The sequence below is a fragment of the Trachinotus anak genome, unplaced genomic scaffold, assembly GCF_046630095.1.
Source record: "Trachinotus anak isolate AG129_WGS33_773 ecotype Australia unplaced genomic scaffold, CSIRO_AGI_Tana_v1 ptg000003l, whole genome shotgun sequence".
NCBI classification, from domain to species: domain Eukaryota; kingdom Metazoa; phylum Chordata; class Actinopteri; order Carangiformes; family Carangidae; genus Trachinotus; species Trachinotus anak.
The window spans coordinates 23297025-23310862 of record NW_027273854.1 but is presented as its reverse complement, the minus strand read 5'-3'; the positions used below and the strand labels follow the sequence as shown (position 1 = coordinate 23310862).

Genomic DNA, 13838 nt, shown 5'->3' with positions numbered 1-13838 from the left:
TTTCCACTATAATAAGAGACTTGATTTTTTTCATATGCCTGTTCCAAGAAGCAAGTTTGCAATGACATCATTTGGGAGATTTGTTTATTTTGGTCGTGTATTTCGTGGCGCTGTGGTTGGCGGGAGTTCCTCCACTGATTAATCAGTTTGCAGATTCAGCCTGAATCCTGTGGAGCGGTTGTTGTTGTCGGGACTCAGGCAGCAGGAGCCAGCTTCACCTCCACAGGGAAATGGTCACTGACGGCCAGTGTCTGAGTGAGATGAGAAAACATTGTTTCTTTGTAGCACAATTAGTTTTTGGTTCAGATTAGTATAGATCACACAGAGTGGACCAAAAATGAATATATTTATGTGCTGTTAAACTCAACAGGCAAAAAATAAAATACCTTTTTCAAAAGCGTCACTCAAGGACTGTATACAATATACTGATGATTTTATTGTTTTAGCCCATCAAATATAAATCTTGTATAATTAGTATCATTGTTGACCATTTTCCAACCATATACCATAAAAATGTTTATATTGTAGTATCGTAAGTATTATTATTTTTAGTATATTAAAGTATATTTAAATTTTTCTAAGCATATTTGAGTTAAAGGATTGAAACATGAAAAACTCCCAGTATTGGTTCTGTAAAACTGACTATTTGCTGTTATGTGTGGGACCATTTCTAGACTGGGACCAGTGACTTTCTTGAGGCTTCTCTGGTTGCCTGGTAACTGCAAAACAGCTGATTGTTGTTTTACACAAAAATGTTTGTATTAATTAAAGTTTCTAATTAGTGACCTGTTTCCAGTCTTTATGCTAAGCTAAGCTGACAGGCTTCTTGCAGCAGCTTCATGTTTACAATAGAAGCAGAGTGGTATCATCTAACTGTTCACCAACGGAGCAATTTGTGCATTTCCCAAAGTGCTGAACGATTCCTTTAAAGGCTATTTGTAAGTTTCTTGCCAGGAGCAGGTGGTGGCGATTGCTGCTTGACAACTTGACTTCGGCCATCAATGCATTTACAAGACAGGAGGTTATAAAACGCCCTCTGAGCAGCGCTACATCTTCAGGGCAGATTGGAGGCTACAGTGAGTCGCTATCAGAAAGTGACGAGATGGGCCAAGGCTAGCTGGTTAGCGTGCTAACTTGAGTGAAAATAAGCTATAGAGATGCTGTACAGCTAGTGTTAATTTACTCTTCAGAGTAAAGATTTGTACTTTGCAGCTGACATGAATTATACTATAAGGGAAGATTAAAGTTAGGGTTGTTTTTACCAGATTGCTGCTGAGATTCAGGTGCACCATGAAGTCGTACACCTCAGCACTGCCCTGCACCACTCTCTTCATCATGTCACTAGTGACCACAATCCTGCAAATGTACAATCAGAGAAGTAATCACAAGTGAGTGTCTGTGTGTGCATGCAACTGTCGGTGTGTGTGTGTGTACGTGTACCTGTCGTAAGGACATTCAGTGTGTGACACTGTGGTGTCAGCCTCGTCAGTGATCAGCCAGTGGAAACTCTTATCTGTGAAGAGGCGGATCCGCTCCCAGTCGGATCCTGACACATAATTGCAGCCTGCGTTGAAGTCACCCAGCAGAATGATGTCCTGCAGAGAGAGTCTGTGATCGGTCTCATTCCATATCTTTGCAATTTTCACCTTTTTAACACATTAACACTAAATAATTGATTGTGTGTGTGTGTGTGTGTGTGGGTATTAGTAGACTTCAGAGAGTAATCACGTTGGTGTTCCAGCGAGTGCGGACATCAACCACCACATCATAGAGAGCGTTCACTTCCTCCACTGCTAAGTCTGGAGAGGTGTGCTGAGGGATCAGAACAAAGTTCTTCACACCTACAAAACAAGAGGGAGGGAGGGAGGAGTGAATGGAGAGAGGGATGTTGGAAGGAGGAGGACAGGAGTACTGGATATGTCAGAGGTGAATCAGTGATTTCACACTGAGTTTACTTCCTCATTAATTAGGCATTTTATCCTATTTTTCTAATATTAATCCTAATGTTCTAACTTCACAGTATGCACAGTGGGAAGTGGTGGAATGTAACAAAGTACATTGAAGTACATCAATTGAGTGACTAAGTACAGTTTTGAGGTAGGCCTACTTGTACTTCACTTTGGTATTTCCATTTTCTGCGACTTCATATTTCAACACCTCTACAGTCGGTTTTGTTGTTACTTGCTCTGCATTACATGTATCTGACAGCTTTGGTTACAGGTTATTTTCCTGATTAAGACTTTAACTAAAAAACATAAACACAAACTTACAAAATGCCATGCGTCATTAAAGATGGTGGCTGTCAATCCTGTGTGTGACGGATGCAGCAAACACCAGACACTCTTTCACATGTGTTTTGGTTCAGACCAAAACTAACCCATTTCTGGCACTCAATGTTTAAAACCTTCTCTGTTGTTTTGGATGTTCCCATTGACCCCTCTGCTATTACTGCAGGATTTGGAGTAACTCCAAGATAGATATACACTATCTTGTGAGAGCTTTTGGATCTGTTTTAGCTAGATGATTTATTCTACTTAAATAGAAGGATGAATCTCCTCCAGCTTTTGGATTATGGATTAAAGAATTTATCCACCATTTGTCATTAGAGAAAACTGGCTATACTATGAGAGGGTGGATGCTCAGAAATTCTATGGTATATGGCAACTATGTTTTTTAAACTTATGTAGGAAAAAAATGATGGTTCCTAATGGTTTTAGATTGTGAGAGCTTACAGGAAAAAAATGTGTGTGCTTGTGTTTACTTGTCACATTTGCGTTGTCCCTGAGATGTAAGCAGTTCCGCCAAAGACACATTCCACCTCCGGTCTCATGTGGTTTTATTTCAATACACTGCTCAAGCCTAAAGGCTGTAAAGATGTATTATATTTCAATGTTATATTTAAACATTTTACAAAAGAGCTAGAAAATAGAAACACAAACCCAATATAAGTTTGTGTAACAGAAGTTTGTTCATCTCTTCTCTCAGATTAGTCATCTTACAACCCCTCAGATTTGTCCTTAACCATTTTGAAGAGGCCTGACCTTGAGGTTAGTACCTGCTGGACTAAACTAGCTAATTGCATATACTGTAAAGTAGTTAAAACTAGCTCCACCTTAAACAGTAAAAGGTGGTGCAGCGGTATTAACGATCGTAAAATTTCAGACAGAATCTGGCATTTAAAAGATCGTTAATACAGCATCTAAAGAAAGTATTCAGACCCTTCGCTTTCTGCACATTTCTCTGTGTTGTGGATTTAATTCAAACATTTATAAAATTGACATGTTTTGCCCTTCAGTCTGCACCCAATAATCCATAATGACAAAGTGTAAACAAGCTTTTAGAATTAAAAAAAATATAGATATTTAAAATCAAAAACTGAAATCTCCCATTTACAGACGTATTCAGACCCTTTGCTGTGGCTCCACATCGTGATCAGATGGGTGCATCCCGTTTGCTCTCATTATCCTGAGATGTGTCTAGAACTTGACTGGAGTCAACATGCAGCAAACTGAATTGAGTGAATAGAATAGAATTGAATTGAATAGAAATGCACACACCTGAGTATATAAGCCCTCCCAAATTTACACTGCATGTGAGGACCAAACCAAGGCATGAAGTTAAAGGAACGCTCTGTACACCTCCATGATGAAATTATGAAGAGACATACAATAGCTGAGTGTACACAACTATTTCTAAAGCTTTGAGTGTTTCCAGGAGCACAGAGGCCTCAGTACCTGTGAAATGGAAGAAGTACCACCAGGAAGAAGCTTGTGGTCACGTACCCAAGAAGAACTGAAGCTACTATTACTGTAAAAGGGGTATCTACAAAGAATGTTTTTATAAATCAGAGATTTCAGGACCAGTATGCAGCATATAAGAGAGCCTAGTGGTAGGAATGGTATAATAATATTCATAATTATTTTTTTAATCTGTGTAAATTACTTGAAATTTAGAATTGTCATGTTTTTATAAGCTTAAAATGAGCCTTTCACATTATATACCATAGGGAGTCACCATGTTGCACCACTATGCTTCTACGGTAGCCCAGAACAGCCAAACCAGACACTGGTTCAAGAGATGTCCCATCATGTGCCTGAGGGCCACCCAAGGTTCACCTACATGCTTGAAAAGGGAGGGGTAAGGGGAGAGGTATTCAGTTGGTTGCAATCTCCACCCTCACCAGTAGATGTCACTTCATCCTTCAGACTTTAATAAATTATCAATTCGTCACTTCGTCATTATGGATTGTTGAGTGTAGATATACAGTATCAACATGTACAATCTAATCTACAACTAAATAAAGTTACAACGGGACATTTTTCTTTAGAATCTAGTATATTTTTGTTGAGAAAACTTCTGTACTTTTATTTGAGTGAGAGTTTGAATACAGGACTTTTAGTTGTTATAGAGTATTTTACATTTTTGTATCTGAACTTTTGCTTATGTCAGATAAGCTAATCCACCAGTGGTGGATGGTGTAGAATTAAACTAAAGGAAGTTATGTTAGTCTTTACAGGGGAAGTATTGACCTCTGAATCTCATCATCTTATACATCTGTATAGTCTGGACAGTGAGGCAGCAGTGTTACTCTTCCACAGCCTACCCGTATATTTGGAGGAGAACATGACCACAAAAGGCTCTCTGTTGAAGGCGTCTGTCCCACATTGCTCATTGCCGTCGTTGTAGGTGTAGTTTTTAACCACGGATACCGTTTGTTCCCTGGAGAAAAAAAGACACCGCTTCATCACATCTGTTTCATTGCGGTTAAAAACTCAGTTGAAGCAGCTAAACTTAGCTCCACCCAGACCAGGTAACTGCATCAACATGCTTCTTACATGTTTCTACATCAGCAATAATAAAATGTCATATTTATCAATATCACTCCAACAGAGGACCTTCCGCCACACTATACTGTATGTAAAGTAGATTTTGTTAATACTTTTGTGCTTGTACTTAAGTGATATTTTGAATACAGGATGCATATACTTATGGAGTGTGTTGACATTACTGTAGGACAACTTTTACATAAGTGCAGGATCCTCTAGTTGTCAGAGACAAAGACACTGTGCAGTAGTTAAAACTTTAAAGCTGAAATATTTCTGTTTGTTGGAAAATTTTACTGTTTTTTTTGTTTGTTTTTTTGTCTCTTTGTGTACCTGTAGAGGAAGAGATATCTCTCCTTGTAGGTGCTGCGGCCCAGAGGCTCACTTACGATGTAGCTGTACATGAACTGAGGAGAATTCCTGGGAAAATAAACACACACACAAATATAGATGAAGCATCATTCTGTTTATGTCATGGTGTGAGTTTAGGGGCTTTTTACAGGTTTCTACAAAAGCTCACCATATTTAGCTCTTACACAAGTGTGGAATAATATATGTGATGTATTTATAAAGTGTGTCTAACTTGTTGACATGGTCCATGAGTTTTTTGGTCGCTGACAGATCGCTGTCTCTGACTTCCTGGATCAGAATGATGTCATAGCGGTAGACAATCTGTAACACACCCAGAAAACACACGACATCACATATCTGATGAAGGTTAGTGTCTATTTTGTGTCACATTATGAAACAACACACTCATTTTACACTTAAAATGCAGCTCTCTGGTCCTGAGGAGTACTACTCAGCATGGGAGAACAGTTATAATCTTTAATGTCTCCTGTGACTCAGGGAGAAAATAACCCTGATGATGTCATAGTGATGTCATCAGGGTTATATGAGCGTGGGCTAACACAATACACATTTCTTACACAATCTGTGCTCGGGAAACTTGGGACAGAGAATTTGAAAACTGTCATTTACCAGTTAAAGACAGTCTAAAGAAAAGATGCTACTGGTTGCATTATGGGAAATGTAGGATCCAGAGTTTGAAGCTTGACCCATACTCAAGGCCTAAAATTTTAAATCTCCAAACTTCTATCTGCATTTTTTTAAAATAATCTATCTATTGTAGGTCCCCTAACTTTATAGATGCTGAATCCTAAAATTGCTGAAGTGTCCCTTTAATTACCAAATTCCTCTGAACAACATAGTATTCTCACTGAATTTAAGAAATGTCTATATTCATAACATGATGCCGACTTATTACAGTGGAAAGGAGGTCAAATGTAGGCTAAACTCTGTGGTATTTAGTTACCCAGCAGCCTTCAAAATATATCATCTTCATATTTCAAATGTGGGTATTATAAGTATGATGAGATACAGTCTAAGAAAAGGAATAAAATGAATACTGGATACAAAATATAAAACAGGGGGGTTTCAGACCGTGCTGATGATGTTCATCAGAGTGGTGTTGGAGGCTTTCTTGTCTCCAAATGACTTGATGTTGAAGGCTCCCAGCAGCAGAGAGGTAGACAGATGCAGCAGGGTCAGACAGAGACCCAAAGCACACACCAAGCGCATCCTGGGCCAAAGAGGTCAGACATGTATGTAAGTGATTTTCCCCTTGTTTTAAACAAATCTCCTGTTCATATCTACAAAGTCCATCATTGTCATGATTTAACCAGTCTATTAGGAGTAGAACTGAAAGTTGTATATGACTGGTTCAATTGAAAAAACATGTATCATTTTAAACCAATGTAAATTAAAATCAATATATAATATAGTATAGAATATACTATATTATGATATATATATAATATAGTATTCTATGTATAATATAGTATAGAAAGCAATATATAATATAGAATTGGAAACAGAAACAGATTAGATGATAGCTCTGCCTCTTTAAGCTCCAAGCTGGATCAAGGTTATCAGATCAACTTACTAAGCGATACCAAAATGTTTCCTTGTCAACACATATTGTTCAGTCACACATTCTTCTGCTAATGAGAATATCTTTATTAATTAGGGGAAGATGGCAACTACATTGTATTTTGTGTTCAGAACCCTTCAATTTTTTCACGTTATGTGATGTTGTATATATATTTTTCTTTCATCAATCTACACTCAAAACCTCATAAGGACAAAGTAAAAACTGAATTTTAGAGAAATGGGAGCATGAGGCTGCAACGTAACAAAATGTGAAAAAAAAAAACTGAAGGAGTCTGAACACTTTCTGAATGCACTGTAAACTTATTCACTGTTCATATTATTATTGATATAGAAAACAAACTGTCATGGTTCTCAGTTAAAGCCAGATAACATCCCAGTCTGTTTAGTTTTATGAGGAAAACTACACTTTAGGTCTAACTGTGTCTTTCTCAGCTTTATTAAGATTCTCTGGCCAAACGCATACATGACCCACTTAGAGTGTGGACAACTATTTATCCTTATACCAAACTCTAAGGGTTTCTATAGAATGAAACTAATCATCTGTATTAGAGATTACACTAAAAAAAAAAAAAAAAAGAGCTGTGCATAAACCAGACTGTATGACCTATATACACATCTTCCATCTTCATCTGATGTTATCATCATCTTTTATGAAAGATTATTAATTAAATGTAGTTTTGGTAGGATTGTTGAGATTATTAGTTGTTATCGGGCTTTGCTTGTTTGGCAGAGTCTTTAACTTTTTTGGTATTTTGAAGTCTTAAGTCCCAAATTGCTGTTGTGAGACTCAAGCAGATCAGATCAAGTCCCTGCTGTAAGACAAGTCAAGTCCCTGCTCAGGTTGAGCAGGTCATAAGTCAAGTTATAGAAAATTGTTTAAGTCAGTTCAAAGACAGTGGTAATGAAAAGTTTAGTTTTACTTTCAACATTAACAAAAATTGCTTTCACCTTATAAATCTTACTGATATTTGACAATCTAGAGTCCAGATGTATGACTGCAAACACCCACTGCTACAGTTATTATTGTTAATAATAAAAAAGTCAAGTCTATTCATGTCATCTGTCTCAAGTCTAAGTCAAGTCTCAAGTCATAAAAACCAAGTCAAAGTCAAGTCAAGTCTTTTATTAGTCTTAGTCAAGCCAGTCTGAAGTCCTCAAAATTGTGTCTTACTGTGACTTGAGTCAAGTCATGTGACTTATGTCTCCCTCCTCTGATTTACTGATATTGTTTATAAGTAATGGGGATCCAACAAAATGAGCAATAAACAGCTATGTCTGAGTAAAACAGGAACATAAATGCTGTTGATGGTGATGAGGATCAGCAGACTATTCCAAATGTAATCAGTTGTGGGAAATGCGTGTAAGTAAAGGTGCAGTTGTATGATCAGTCACATGACCATGGAAGCCTCTCCTTACCTTCACCGTATTGTGGGAGAGAGAGACAGATGTTACACCTGCACGCCTGGACACGTGACAAACACGATCTCAGTTCCTGGCAGTTTATCTAACTGCAAATAGTGTTTGACATGATGCTTTTGGCAGAGGCATGATTCATGCTGGTATGGTGGGTAAAATATTATTCAGTCAGAGAATATATTAGCCAGTTACCATGGCTACACTGTGCTATTGGAGCTGGTGTGCCAGAAATTCTTGGGTAAAGGTTGTAAAACATGGAAAAAAGTTGCGGTCGTGGCGTGGTGACTTGTGGTTAATCCTGCCCACTCTGTTCCAGTGTGTTACATTTTATCAGCCAGAGCAAAACCATATCCAGTGTTAGTGTAGCATCATTTTACCTTTAAGTATCATTTCTGGCAATACATCAGAACTGGAATTACAACCTGGATTAAAGATTACAGGAAGGATGATTTTCAACAGCAAACAGTTTAAGGTATTGTACTGAACAATTCATCTACATGACTGTAACTGCAGCAAAAAGTCTACAAACATACTTAACATCAACCACAGTGTCAGGTTTTTTGCATTAAAAGAAGAGACAGAGGTGCATAGCTACCTGTGTCTGTGGGAGAGAAGTAGACCTGTTGTGAGTAGAGCACAGAGGCTTTTTTGTGTCAATCCCAGAAGGCTCCACTACAATTCATGAGCAGAACCACTGATAGCGTCCCTGAAGGTTTTTATTTACCTGCAGGTTCATGTGACTGGGTCAGACTGGGGAGGAGTGAGGAGAGGAGGTGTGTTGCGGAGATATTACAGAATTTGTAGGTAACAGTGTGGCTGTCTCCTCCACGACTGAGTTTTAGTGAATGATTTTACCACTCATTTCATTTCATCTCTCAAATCTTTTTAAACTTTTTGCATTCAGACCAGTTACTTATAAATGACTTTGCAGTATCTTGGTTTCCCAAGACAGAAAACCCCCCAGAACATGTGTAGGCACGGTTATGGCTCAGCTAACAGCTCAGCTAACAAACATTAACCTTTTAAAGGTCCCATTCTGTAGAAAGTGACATATTTACATATAAAACATTTCACCTGACATTATTTTCAAGATACAACAAAAGATTTTTTTTTTGATTGTTTTTGGTTTTGGTTTTGCTTTTGGAAAGGTATTTTACAAACTGACCATTGAAGAAACTCATCTATTAAAATACATATTTGTAATGCATTAAGAACTAAGATATGCAGCATATTTCTTATTGTTGTTGTTCTAGCATTAAGGCTACATGACGCTGACTTTGAATATTTTACAAAAAACTGTATTAAATCCAATTTATACTAATTCAAAAGCAATGATAAAAAAGAAATGAAACAAATATTGAAACCATTTGGGAACAGTAAATACTTAAATTTACCATGCAGTCACAATATTAGCCAACTCAGCTAATTATAGAGGACACAACTCTTGAAGCTATTTTTAACTGCTGTGGTCACAGCAGCAGTGAGAAGGCAACAGGTGATATAAACACATGATAAAGAGAGTTGATTTCAGGTGATGGAAACTTCCTGCTCTTCAGAACCACGTTTACATGGTCTCAAGCCAAAATGGGGGCATCACAGTTGGTTGTATGTGCAGGTAATAGATATTCAAAAAAGATATGTTTACAAAGTTTACAAAGTAATTTTAGAACAGTGAAAATGAAAAAATCTTAACTCTGTTACGGTTTAGGGCATCAAGACCCAAATGGTTGCACTGAGCAGTGCTGGTATGAATATTATTATTTTACATATGTTTGAATATTTACTTATTTTATTTATTTATATTTACTTACTTACTTTACAGAGGAAACAAAAATCCAATCTGGCAGCAGGGAAACCAAGGACCAAAACTAAGGCAAAAACTCAGGAACACAAAAGGTTTAAAATAATAGACAAGGAATCACGAGAGAAACTAAACAGAAGCACTGGAAATCAAACCAAACAACAGGTAATCCGTGCTGCAACATAACAGACGAACCAACAGAGACGAGCGGGAGCACAGAGGCTATTTGAATACAGGTGAAACACAGTCGGGCGGGGCAGACAATTATACTGAGGGGAAAACACCAGACAAAGATGCTTGGAATGAGACTGTGCACCGGGTTGTAGATATACTGTACATAGGACCAGTCATACAGTAGAGTCTGCAGACAGAGGATCAGTAAGGAGTGTTAACAGGGTGGATGTTAATCCATGTATGAATGTGCCTACGCAAATTCCCAGACAAAAGAGGCAGTGAATTGTATATGTTCACGGAAACCAGCAGAGCAAGTCAAATAAATATGTTTTTGTCGTTTTTTATTTTACGATTTGTTCGATGAGGAACTTTTTTTTAATACTATACATACATTAAAAGAGGCCAAAGTTTTGTCTGAAATTTCTAATGTGTATTTTAATACTATTTTTGATTATTAAGTGTATAATATATATTGAAATGATATTTGGACTTGTGTGTGTAACATTAATCTAATGGTGTTTACCTGGTTTAGGCTGTGGAGAAAAGCAAAATCTCTTGACATAAATATCTCAATCACAGGCTTCTTCAAATTACTGCTGAACAGTGAGGGTAAAAACATTTCTATATTTCCAGATTCCACATTGGTATCGGGTAATTTATTACTGGTAATAAATCAGTAATACATCAGTAAACTTCATCATCTTTAGGCTTTTATAAACAAATAGTGTCTCATGGTGTCAAATCAGTTACATTTCATGGTTTGTTTAAAGTCTTTTCATGATCAAAACACACTTTATACAATTCACACTTTTTTTCAACAGTTCATGTCATACACACAATCACTAACAGCACTTTACAATCACAGTCTTGCTTTAACAAATCAGAAATTAAACATGTGGACAGTTCTTAAAAAACAGAGTCTGGGACAAAAGATGCTGTGGGAGCTTGTTTGAGGACAGCTTGTACTACATGCCTCCATGCAAATATGGATGATTATAATTATAAATAAAGCATCAAACCATTCTCAGCTGAATTATTTTAAAGAATAATCCAATAATACTTGGGACATGTTTAGACTTTGAGTTGGTCACTGCTGCTGCACATTAATGTGCCTGAAACTAGGCTTGATCATTTCTAAAATATATTAAAGGGTTATTTCATTTGTTAAAATGCATGAAACATGAATTTTTTTTAAAAGATATTTTTGGGCATTTTTTGCCTTTATTGACAGGACAGTAGAGAGTGACAGGAAAGGAGCAGAGAGAGAGGGGGAATGACATGCAGGAAAGAGTCGGGCCGGTCTGGAGTCGAACCGGCGCTCAGCTGCTAAGCATTAAACATGATTTATTTGTGATATACCTCTGCTTCTTCATTGTGCTGTAGCAGCTCTTCAGGGGACATGTCATGCAAGTTACACAGCCTGGACTTCATCACAATTGTCACTCAACACAGAGTCTGTTTGTTGATGCTTCTGGGATCACCTGATGACCACCTGATGTTTGCCTCCACTCCATTCCACTCGTGCAGTTTAGATCCAATCAAACTTCATTTGTATAAAGGTTAGTGCAGCTCAAAGTGCTCCACAGATGACTGATAAACTAGAAAGAAAAGGACAATCAGTAAGTAAGCTGACATTGAGATACGATATAGATAAAAAAAAAAAAAGATATAATAACATCAGCAAACAAAAACAAGCATAAGGAAATTAATAATTAATATTAAAAAGAACAGTTAAAAGAAAATAATAGATAAAATAGAATACAATCTAATTTACAACATAATAAGTGAATAAAATAAAGGTACCTATGACATAAAAACTATATTCAATTAAAAGCCAAGCTGAAGAGGTACATTTTGAGTTTACATTTAAAAATTTCAACACTTCCGCTCCTCTCAGGTCCTCCAGCTGCCCCACCAAAGTGCTGCACTATTGCTGAACAACTAACAAACTTGTGCCAGAGGACCTTTGGACATTGTAATATGGGAAACTAAAGAAGAATGCAGAGTAAAGACACCTGGTGGTAGTCTTAATTGAATATTGTAATTTATACTTTATTCTGTGGCTATAGCTGTGTGAGGTTGGATGCAAGCAGACTTTAGGCTGAAAGTGGAGCTTGCATCTAGCCGATGGTGGTTGGAGCAGCAAATGTCTGTTTGAAACTAGAAGTAGTAAGTGAGGGTGGAACTAGGTGGTGGATGCTGAAGGTGGGATGCATCTGGCTAACAGAGATGGCAGAGGAAAGCTGACGGGGGCTGCAGGTGGATGAGGAGACTAAGGCTGTACGTAGTTGGCAGGAGATGCAGGTGGAGGCAGGTGGATCCTGATGCTGCAGCTTGCAGAACAATAATGGGACTGTTGCCCACCACCAGCTGTAGGTGGAGGCCGGAGCTACAGGTTACTGGTGAAGGCTGCAGGAAGATGTTGAATCTGTGGAAGGTTGGAAGAAGCTGCAGGCAGTGGAAGTCTGTGGCTCTTTAGCTAGATGACAGAGTATGGTGGAGGTGGTGGGACTGAAGCTATCTGTGTTGCTGACAGAGGCTGTAGGTGAAGCTTTGGGTCTCAGCTTCCTGCTTTCGCCTGGAGGAAGCTGCAGGTTGCGAGCAGAGGCTATAGGTGTCGTTGCATAATGCACTCCGTTTCTAACCAGTCAGGTTTGGTGGGATTGTGCCATGTTGTTAGATATTTCAGATGACTGGCCAGGTGATGAAATTCAAAATTGGATTTTTATTTTTCTAGTAGAATTTTGAAATAGATGAGTTAAGGGATTTAAACCATAGTAATGATTATACTACAACTTTTCATTTTACTGGTTTGATTTGGCTGTTATGTAATTTCTTCACATTACCACATAATTAGCAGGTTTACCTGCATTTAAAAAACTTGCTTATACCCACTAATTTTGGTGGGAAAAGGATATCAGAAAACTAATGCTGTGTATTGTATCTCTATTCAGGTGCATTATTAAAAATACATGTTTACAGTAAGAACGGACCCCAGAGCAGTTCCATTGATGCACTTTTTAATTTGATGTGGCTGATCACATGAGACCAACGGGGTTACAGCTTCACACATCCACAGGAGACTGTAAAAGGCAAAGACTATGTTAAAAGACCGATTTGGGGAATTTATGAATGAAATGAAGATTGATTTGAACCTGAAAATTGATTTTTTTTCAAGCCATGCTACTCTGCAAAAAAAATATAAATAAACAATAAAGAAATCCACAAAAATGACACATAGCTCTGTCACTTTTAGGATTGATTTGTAAAATTTTACTCTTACATAAAAAGACATCACATGGTCTGTCTCTGTTTAAAGGAGCTGCTGACCTCTGACCTCTGGGTCCTTCTGGCTGAAAGCTAAAGGTGACAGTTTTATTGCTGTTGTTGGTTCCCAACTCTGAAAAAGCATTATATCTTGAAACAGCTGTTTTCTTTGGCTTTCTCTTAAAGGGGAAATAACAACATATTTTAATTTAAAACATTCAAAAATGATCTAAGATTATGAACAGCATGTGAAGAAATGACAGTTTTCATGTGAAAGACATCTATGTATTGTGTTAAGTTCACGCGCTAGATCCCATCTTGTAATACCTCTTTGTACCTCCAGAGGCGATAGTGAATCACTGTAGCGTCCAGTCTGGCCTCAGTCCATCATGAGAGGATGGGGA

General features: G+C 37.7%; 1 protein-coding gene across 2 annotated transcripts; it reads right to left on the bottom strand.

The window, feature by feature from the left end:
- Positions 1-67: 67 nt before the first annotated feature.
- dnase1 (deoxyribonuclease I) lies at positions 68-10218 on the bottom strand. 2 transcript variants are annotated; one of them, XM_071474700.1, is made up of 9 exons: positions 10008-10218; positions 6267-6405; positions 5407-5495; positions 5157-5243; positions 4604-4719; positions 1729-1841; positions 1441-1595; positions 1263-1356; positions 68-251 (listed from the first exon to the last, which is right to left on the bottom strand). In XM_071474700.1, the coding sequence occupies exons 2-9, from the start codon at positions 6402-6404 to the stop codon at positions 195-197; spliced, it is 849 nt and encodes a 282-aa protein (XP_071330801.1). In that variant the 5' UTR covers position 6405; positions 10008-10218; the 3' UTR covers positions 68-194. The 2 variants fall into 2 exon arrangements, with proteins under 2 accessions (XP_071330801.1, XP_071330800.1); XM_071474699.1 differs by lacking the exon at positions 10008-10218 and adding an exon at positions 8788-8922.
- Between the last annotated feature and the right edge of the window lie 3620 nt (positions 10219-13838).

What these genes read in the sequence shown, in the direction of transcription:
- dnase1 (XM_071474700.1), bottom strand. Translation starts at nt 6,404, where the DNA reads ATGCGCTTGGTGTGTGCTTTGGGTCTCTGTCTGACCCTGCTGCATCTG. An exon ending in GTTCTCCTCCAAATATACGG is followed by an intron (nt 1,842 to 4,603) that starts GTAGGCTGTGGA and finishes CTTGTTTTGTAG; the next exon opens with GTGTGAAGAACTTTGTTCTG. An exon ending in GCACTCGCTGGAACACCAAC is followed by an intron (nt 1,596 to 1,728) that starts GTGATTACTCTC and finishes CTCTCTCTGCAG; the next exon opens with GACATCATTCTGCTGGGTGA.